Raw genomic sequence first — 10,000 nt, forward strand, 5'->3', positions numbered from 1 at the left:
CAATGGAACTTAATGACAGCCCATACATTTTGATGGATGAACCAACGGGCATAACAGTTTCAAAGAAATCGATCAATATATTTAAAGTACATATTCGAGGGGATTGATAAGACTTTATTTTTGTGCAATTTAGAAATCTGGAAGGGTACTGCAGCATCAATAGATCGAATATTAATCCTTGAATATTATGTAATTAGCTGGACCCCCAAAATTTTGTAATGGACCCCCAAATTTTCAAGAAGGGGTCCAGAGGACCCCCAAATTTGAAAATCTGGATACATCTCTGGTCCCATGCAGTAATTCTGCTGTTGTTAAGTGAGCCCACATAACATGAAGTATCACGTGAGGATTTTGTTGCTAAGCAACTGCCACGCATGCTCAACACAGTGAATTTCAACCCATAGCAGAGATCTCTTTTTTTATACCTGTCAGCCCGGTGAAAGCAAAAGAAAAGAGACTTCTCCTACACGTAACAGGGAAGGCCCAGAATTCTGAAGTTGCTTAAACTCTGCACTGTTTCAGTCTTTGAAAGTGACTGGAATGCAAAGTTGTTTCAGTTGTACAAAACAATATGCACATTTGATTTCTATACTCTGATACCCGCAACTGAGTGAGGTCACCAGAGCACTAGATAGTCAATGTCTGAGATTAAAAAAATTACAAATTGTTATTACTGCATGAGCACATTTTGGAAGTAAGACAGTCAACAAGGTGCATAGCTCTAAGTTGATTACAACCATGTTTGTATCCAGCGTAAAGTCATTGACTTATTGCTGTATAAAATTTTTAAACAGAACTCTCTTAATTAGTTCTTTGAATACTTCTAGGGTGTGTTCGATTTGACTGTATTTTGGAAATATAGGACTACATGTACATGGAGTAGAAGTTATAAATCCTTTGTTTTTATGGACATTCACATTAAAATTGTTGAACACCTGCTGAAATGCTATTTTAATTAATTAAACTTATCTTTATTATCCTTGTTGCTTCAAAATGGCAGACATACAGTGTACGGTTTTAAATCATCTCTCCTTGTATTCTTATTCTGGAATAGGGTCAGTCAAATGCACCCCTAGATTTCACAAAACATATAATAATTCATAAGTTATACAAGCTTCTGACATAGATTTGGTGTGTCTGTCATATTGTTAGGTTGTTTAGATAGTGTCTAAGAGCTTTACTGCCTGGAATAGGCCACTTGCACTAAGAGGTCATGTGACATGGTTTTTATGAAAATGAAAGTTACATGATTTTGCCTTCGAAACAATATTAGTGGGTCATCTCTTAAACAAAATAATAGTGATTTGGTTTTTCAAACCCGCACCATTGGCTTAAAATGAGAAAGTCCGTAGCTGGTCACGTGACCAAAACTTGATTTTTAAAATTATGAATTACCGCTTTCCGACACAAATTTTGCACTTGAACTTTAAGGAAAATGTTGAAAAGATGATGTGGTAACGTTTATGGCACATCTGAACTCAACTATCAAACATTTAACAAGATATAAGCAAAAAGTAGTTATGGCCGCCATGTTGGAGGGCAAGAGTATGCCCTCCAACATGGCGGACAAGACAAATCATGTTACTTTTAATCTGCATTATTTTGTCCTCATGGTATCTAATGAATATGCAAGATGCCACTTCTAGTTAACTTAATGTGGTGCTTTTTTTGATGTTACAATGTAGTCAATAAGAACTGGTTTCAGACACACGAACCAACTTTTTAAAGACATGTTTTGGCGTCACACATGCCATCTTTCTTTGAAAATTTGCCCTAGAGAGGGCTGCTTTTCTATGAACTGCCATTTTTTTAAATAAAGCATGTTTAAGGTTTGGCACTGCCGGGTGATACTGTGTCATAAAGGGCAAGATATCTTGAGGGATTTTATTCCTTTGCTTCAGCGCTGATTCCCTTTCTGTGAATTTGATGTCTGATAGGAGTGTCTCAATCAGACGTTTTGGATAGCCTCTAGCACGGAGACGTGATTTGAATTTGTAAATGTTCTCTTCAAAAATTGTTCTTGAAGACTTAGTGCGTGGAAGTCTTACGCGCTTCGCCCTTCACGAAACTTGTAAAGTTTACAGCCTTTACTTGGTGCTTATTGAAACCATCTCAAGAATCTGATCGATGTACATAATTATACACGCTTGTATCCTCAAACTTCGGTCCATAAAGATTGTTTCTTTCCCTACCCTTCTTTGCTTCCAAAGCGACTGTCAAACACTCTTCAATAATCTGAGATTACTAGGCATTAGCGCTATGTTTACTTTAGGAGTACAGTTAGGGGTATTGTGAAGGTTACAGCCTTTACAATGTATTTTAAAACTTCCGTATGGTATGGTATGGTATTGAAAATACATGTTTTTGACAATGCGGTACTAAGAAGGGGTGGCGAATGGTACCTCGAAAATCGTGGGTCTCGCAAAATTTTAGCAGGATCTCGAAATCTCTAAAGCGTTTTTGATAAGTCTCAAAGTCTCGTTTTTGCATGGTTTTTTTTTTACCCTTTTTTAATCTCCAAACTTTTTACCAAGGAGTTTTGGGCTCCGATTTCTATCTAGGATCTTGGCCTCTCGGCGAGTCTCAGATTTTACCATTCGCCACCCCTCTAAGACAATCATGTCTGATCGGGTTTACAGGTTGAGGGGAAGTTTATACTGTTCATTGGGGTTCCCTTGCAACACTTACAAAACTCTATAATTTTCACCTAAATTTATTTCCCAAAAAAATGGTAATTTTGTTTTCTATCTAAATGCAGAAATATAAAAAATGCTGTTATTGGCAACAAAGCCAAGAAGTCGTCATTCATTAGGTTGAATGTCATTCCTAAGGTCATTGAACTCCTGTTACAAGATGACAGTGGTATTGAATTTGTGGTGGAATCAATTGTATTACTAGGGAGTCTGGCAAGAGGTGCGTGATAGTGTAAACTTGTACATGTCAGTAAGTTGCTGTCCTTTTTGTAAAATAATTTAAATTATGTGGTTAACAGAATGAGCAGCACTTGCAAAATTTACTCTGTCTAACGCCAGGTGATTTTACTTAAGAATTGAGGATGTCTCAGAGGTGAAACGTTGAACGAGATAGTATGGCTCTGCGGTTAGGGTGCTAAATGCCTTGAGATCTCCAAACATCTAGGTTCAAGACCCATTCTGACCACTTATTGAATTTGATCCTGGTAGGCCCTGGTTCAACTTCTCAGCTGGCCTCCAACCAGTTGGGATTCTTAACTGTTGTTGTTGTTCAGTTCTGTCATTTTGTTGAATTTATTTCATTGGCCCCAAGATGGGGAGAGGCCAATTAAGTAACTATGTAACTCTGTATATATCTGTCCACTCAAATACTTTGTCCCCTTTAATCCATTTCCTGTTAAAAGAGACACTTACAGAGTTTACTCTGTGTAATGCCAGATGATTTTACTTGTCACTGGGGGCATTTCAGGGATGACAGATACGTGGTTTTGGTGAAAGGTTGAGCAGATAATGACAACATAACTAAGCTTTTGCCAAAAGGGGCTTTGAAGCACATTGAGAACACATTTATGTTGCCACAGTTTGTGGGGCCATTGATCAGGCCCGGGTTGCTCGAAGCATGGTTAGCGCTAACCAGGGTTAAATACCATGGAAACCTATAGGTTTTGATACCTCTTAACGAAAGGTTAGCGCTAAGCAGGCTTCCAGCAACCGGCCCCAGGGCATTAAATGGAATGTGTGCTGGGTCTATATATCATAGTTTTTTTCTAGCACCCAAAACAAAGTCAACTTAATCATCATCAATAATTTAAAAACAAGAGGGCATAACTCAGCAATTAGCGAGAAATACCCTCTTTTACCAAGCAGTTTGCAGTGGACAATGTCCCAGTAGCTTTTGAACATTCTGACATGTATCTAAGCCACGGTTTGATTAAATCTAATAAATCTAATTTTTTTGTTCTCTTTCTACATGTATTTACAAGGCTCTGCAGATAATGTTCTTGCTCTTATAGATGCCCATTCATTAGATGTTTTCTTGAAAGGTATATGTTAAAAGTAAACCATTTTGAATATCTCATAACAAGTTTTCTTAGTTTCATAGTTTAGGATTGAGAGATTTTGAGCAGAAGTTTTCAATCCATAAGGGAATCTTCATCAATCAACGGATTTAGTTGTTTGTTGACATGATTAAGTACTTATTAGAATCACGTGATAAAACATCTTCCTAAATTGCAGGAAGCTAATCCCGGTGCAGTGGTGGTGTCCATCTGTTCAATAGATTTTGGTGGCTTCATTAATTTCTCTCTTCTCGGAACATTATTTCCTTTGATTGACAAGTTCAATAGTTATACCTTATTTTGTGGTACTTTTGTGCTTTCAGGCATTTGTCATTCGGATCCAAGAGTTGTTGAAGCATCAGTCAGATCACTTAGGACCATCAACTCATCTCCACTCTCTCCATCTGCTCCTATTCTTGAGGTCATTATCTGTTTGTGCATATTATTATTTAAAGTAGTCTGATTGCATTATTTAATCTTCAAAGGGCCAGTGACATGCTTATTATAGCCTTTTAAGTTATTACCAAATACCACATTAGCACACTCAAGGTACATGTATCTTTGGGTTGTATATTTACATGTACATTGTATCTATAGAGAAAATGGAAAAATTAGTTTAGTTGATTGCATTGCTTTAAACAACTTCATAAATTTAATGGTCATGTTCAATGAATTACAAGTGCTATCAGTCTAGGGAAATGTGTCCCAAGTTCTTCTAGTTCTCTCCTTTGCGTTGTGGATTTTTGTCACCATTTCCCGATCGTTGTTTGCCCAGAATACAGGACAGTTCTCAAATGTTGTCATTTCATTAGGGTTTTGGTTTATTTATTTCCAATTGATCTTATAAATAAATGCTCTGTTGTTTTCATCTGTTTTGATTTGGTTTAGATAGAATGAGTTACCTAGTTACGTATCATACAAACCTTTTTTTTTAGTTTTTTAATACGTTGGATATCAATAAAGAAGTTGCGATTCTGGCCATTAGTTTGGTTGTTGATGGCTCACACATTGTATTCAATAATATGACCTGTCGCTGTAACACCATGTTCATGCAAAAATCTCACTCTCCTCATCAACTAATGGGTATTTCACGCGAAGGAGTCATATTATACTGTTAATATTATTTTGTTGTTTATCTGCCAAAGGTGAATGTTCTTCCTATGAAGGAAAAGAAATTCAAATGGAATCAGTCACTTTTCATACGCGTGTAGTAAGGAGCTTAAGTGCACATAGTTTTTGATTCACAGATGGAAATCAAAAGTGCACATTTTGCATGCCAGGGCCCGGTTGTTCAAAAGCCGATTAACGCTAATCCCAGGTTAAAAATTAAACAAGGAGTTTATTTCTCTACTCCCAAATGCTTTTCAACGCTGATAGTCGGCAAAACTTTACATTAGAATAAGTTAATCTTGAAAAACAGAAATAAGGAAAAGAAACTCTCATCAAAAAGTTGAAAACATAAAACAAAAGTTTACGCTAATCCTGGATTAAGTTAATCGTCTTTCGAACAACCGGGCCCAGGATAGTAGTCTCTGTCCCACATAGTCATTTTTAAACTAATCAGCTCTGGTAGAGAAAGGAAATTTTATAGTAGTTATAATGAGTATGCTTGTATTAGTACCAGTCCTATGCGCTGCTTGTGCGTCTGATTCCCTTTGGCAGTCACTGGTCACCATGTCAGTTCAGCTTCGCATGGTCCTTTCTAAATAGTGAATTAAAATCTGTTCTATTGATGGAGTTTTCTAGTCCAATTTTAATTTGTTAGTGTCCAGACAAATTGAAATGGAAGACATCTCACAGCCAGTTGCTGCCCCAAAAATGTTGCTTGCTGAAGCTCCCTTAAATAAAAATACCTGATGGTGATTATCGTCAAAAACACTATTGCCTTGTTCTCTTCCTTGCTTCACAGGATCCAAGCATTGTTCCAAAGTTAATTGAACTGCTCTCAAGTTCATCCTCCAATGCTGAGTGCGCAGCCTCCATACTTTCCAAATGTTGCCAGGTAAGTATTTACTGCTAATAATAATAATAATAATAATTGAATTGTTGATTAAGTTAGGTATTTGAAATGCACAAGAGCATCTCAAATGCTCTCCCAATTTTCCAATTACATCCACGTCAAACCCTGCATGTATTTATTGGGGTTTATGTGGGTGTTCTTGTTATCTGATTACTGTGCTTCAGTTCCCTGTCATCAACCTCCTCTATTACCGGTATCAATGAATTTTATGAGTTTCATATCGAGGCAAGAGCAACAACATGAGGTATTAATAATAATTAATGATAAGAATAATATTATTATTATTTCATTTTCACCAGGGTCCCAAACACCAAGCCTTGCTATGTAACATGGGAGCAGTTAATGCTCTGATGTCACTGTTGGTATGTGACATTCCTAAACTACAACTGCCAGCATTACAGTGTTATGCAGCTATGTCATTCCAAAATGGAGCTGTATCGCTGGCTATGAAATCAGGTACAAGTGAATGAAAACACGTTTGGAACCTTTAATTCAACATCAACTGCGCATTCTGAGCCTCGCAGTTATTAACCCATTGACTCCTGGGAGTGAGGTTTAATGCATTTACAGTGGTTTTTTGGGGGGGAGGGGGTGTGGGGGGTGGGGAATCACGAGGTCATTGCTCTTATCACTGGCTTAGAATGGTATTCCCATGCTGAGTTGTGTTTCTTTCGGTGAGAGTATGTTTCAGTTGAGCTATGTCACAAGTGACTGGTAGGTATCCACAAGACTGAAATGAACATCTGAATTCCTCTTTGGAGCTTTCGAGATTTGAATGGAATCTTAAAGACTTTTGCAAAAGTGGGTATGAAAAATGCACAATAACTGAACAATAATTCATCAAACACTTGAGGTAGTTTTCACTTTTCATTTTTATTTTATAATAAAACGAAGGTTCGTTGCTAACTATTTGCGATATATCAAGGAAATTCCAAGGGAAATTCAGAATCTGGAGAGCAAAGTTCAAAACTGGCACCCAGATATGAATACTCAGTTCAAAATACTTAATTTCAAAACAACTGGTCACGCGTGATGTAGCTCGACTAATAAAACGAATTTCATTGATTGAATTTCAAGTCTTCTTGAATGAGGATTATTGTAAACAGTAGTCTCCACCTCCCAACCCTTGCTTACAAACTCTGTCGGACGTTAAAGGACCAAAACACTATTCCCAAAGATTCAGGCTTGGAGGTCAGTGTGTTGTTTTCTGTCCTTGTAAAGGGAACACTCTCAATGATAAATATTACTTTAGTGCCCAGAGTTTTGCTCTGTTGTGTGCCACATACCACCTGGGTGGTAAAACTCAAATAAACCAAAGGTAGGTAATTCTAGGATGGGAGAAATGTCAGGATGAAGGATGAAAAGTGCATTCAGCTGCTTCTGAAAAGCTGTTTTCTTTTTAGCAACACACCAAGGCAAGAGTCTTATAGAAGTCTTCACCAAACTGCTCTCAAGAGACAGGCCAGATGAAATACAGCTTGGGGCTGCCAAATGGTCAGTATCTGTTTGCATACTGGATTGCTTGGTCCATACTAAGAAACTGAGGGAGGGAGGGAGGGGATGTTGGAGGCAAGGGATGGTAGGCTAAGTGACATTTCAGGTTTACAGCGTGATCCCCTCAGTTTCCCTTTTAATAGAGAAGCCATCAAGACTGCTGTGTGTAAGTTTTGATCAAAGACTTAAAACATGAGATCTCTCCAAGTCTTCTTATTTCAACTTGGTTTCACAGTCTGACAAACATGCACAGAGCAGGAGCTATCCCAGCACAAGAAAATCGTTCACTTTTAATCAAGGTTTGTACCTGCGATACAGTCTTACATGTAACTGCAAACTGCATTAATTAATTTCTTAATTTTGAAGAGGGAATAATGAAAAAAAAATCATAGTTAATATACATGTATGTTAGAAACCAGGGCTTGAAATTGCGACCAATACAGTCGCCCTTGCGACTGAATTTTTTCCCTTTGCGACTAAAATATCTGGAGAAGTCGCAAATTTGCAACTTGTTTTTCATCTTCACTGTTTCGAAACAAAAGGTTTAGCAGTTGCCACTTTGCTGCTCTTTTTACTAAAATAAATGACAAAATTATTTTGTTTGTTTGTCTGTTTGTTTGTTTTATCTTTATTTAAAGAGGGAGACATAATAATCTGTTACAGTATTCTAACTTACGGCCCTCTCCGAGCATTTTACCCTCCCAACCATGATACACCACAGAAGACAGACCCTAACACCGGGAACTACATGCCCTACTCTTTGCGACAAGTGTGCGGGATCTTTTACGTCCCACAGGATTATGAACATTGAAGGGTTGTGAGACGGGACCTCCGGCTTATCGTCCTTATCCGAGAAGACTGGAGAGTCTAACCATTTGCAGATGCAATTACAAAGGCAGAGATACGCCTCGCCTTGAGCTTTCTTTCAATCGGAAGATAGCGTAATTTTAGTGTAATTTCGCTGCGATGTTACGTGCACAACTCTATTCCTTCGATATCATTCGCCATTTTCAGCGATTTCTTTCAACACAAGTATTGTGGGCTCACATTTTGTTTTGACAACACATTTTGCAACGAAAATTTTGCGAAATTGCGACTAAATTTTCGTATCTTGTCGTAAAATTGCGACTGGATTTTTTCGTTTATTTCAAGCCCTGGAAATGGTTATGAAACTTCACAAGTTCGTTTGTTTATGTTTTTTTTTGCTGTTTTGGCCCACCTTTTTTAAAAGACAGTCATTCAAAAGTTTTGGTAAATTCATTCAAAACTCAGTAGTGAACTAAGGACAAAAGATTGTGCATTGTCATGGTCAAGTTAGCATGAAGTGTGATGTCACTGTTCTCGCTTTTGAAGTTTCCAGAGCTTTATTCGTTATGACGAATTGCTATTATGCTTGAAATGTCAGCACTGCTGTCTTTTCAGGGTGGTAGTTCGACCTCTATTATTAAACTTGTTTAATAAAACCAAATTCGTGTTTGTGAAAAGCAAATTGCTTTTATTTTATTTTTGTCAGATTCTTGCCACAGCTGTAAGAATGTGTAAATGGGACAAAGCACTCACAGTGAGAGCAGAAGCAGCAGAAACTCTTGGTAACCTCAAAAATATTTCCTGGAATTTACATCCTAAAAGTAGAGCAAAACGGTTTCATCTTTTCAGTGCAACTACAAGAAAACGTTACTTTCCCTTTACAGAAACTCTTTAGAACGGAATACCACCTTTTGTCCATAGTATTTCTAGGTTGGCATGGGTAGTGAACTTGAGCTGTAATTGGTCAACAATTTGCAAATTAAAGCAAACATCAACCAATCAGAGCTCACATTCTTACCCAAACCATACCAGAAACCACATTACCCAAAAACTGACATTCAGTCTTTCCGGAGTTTTTATCAAGGGCTATAAAGGCTCAACATTTCAAGATATGCCAATTTGTCAGTCACTCAGTTGATTTCAAATCGATATGGCAACGATCAATATCTTTTTTTCTGACATTTCTCTTTCTGAAGTAATGCCGCAACATAATATGTTGAAATATTCGTCGACTTTTCTACGTTCTGATGGGATTGATAGTAGTCAGCATGTGTCACTGAGCCATTGTTCAGTGGACGACTAAAGGTGTCACTGTGCTGTGTGTGTCGATCGGTCAATTTCACCAATCCACTCTTGGTAGCAAAGGAGCACGCCGTGAGATTTCCGTAGACATTGACAACTACTGCTGTATTAGTTTGTTATTATCATTTCATCATTCTATTGGTCATATTCAATACCTATAAGGTATACTTGTGATACATTTAAAACCGAAAGGGGCTGTGTTTACAAAGTTGAGAAATATCCAGGTGTTTTTGGTATAACCTTGCTGTAGTTGAACAGTGAAGCATTCCTTTTCGATAAGAATCAAACACAAATTCATTCTTTTCACGCTAAATTGTCATCCTCTGGTACTTCATAGGCTTTTGACA

At 37.5% G+C, this 10,000-nt stretch overlaps 1 protein-coding gene across 1 annotated transcript in view; it reads left to right on the forward strand.

Moving 5' to 3' along the window:
- Window positions 1-10,000, forward strand: part of LOC138050130 (uncharacterized) — a 54,295-nt gene that overhangs the window by 1,042 nt on the left and 43,253 nt on the right. Inside the window, exons 3-10 of the mRNA XM_068896595.1 lie at window positions 2,759-2,913; window positions 3,956-4,015; window positions 4,354-4,451; window positions 5,940-6,032; window positions 6,350-6,506; window positions 7,454-7,544; window positions 7,780-7,843; window positions 9,058-9,133. Of these exons, the coding sequence (XP_068752696.1) occupies window positions 2,759-2,913; window positions 3,956-4,015; window positions 4,354-4,451; window positions 5,940-6,032; window positions 6,350-6,506; window positions 7,454-7,544; window positions 7,780-7,843; window positions 9,058-9,133 (794 nt within the window). The remainder of the gene's footprint in view (window positions 1-2,758; window positions 2,914-3,955; window positions 4,016-4,353; window positions 4,452-5,939; window positions 6,033-6,349; window positions 6,507-7,453; window positions 7,545-7,779; window positions 7,844-9,057; window positions 9,134-10,000) is intronic.

The sequence above is a fragment of the Montipora capricornis genome, chromosome 5, assembly GCF_036669925.1.
Source record: "Montipora capricornis isolate CH-2021 chromosome 5, ASM3666992v2, whole genome shotgun sequence".
Taxonomy (NCBI): domain Eukaryota; kingdom Metazoa; phylum Cnidaria; class Anthozoa; order Scleractinia; family Acroporidae; genus Montipora; species Montipora capricornis.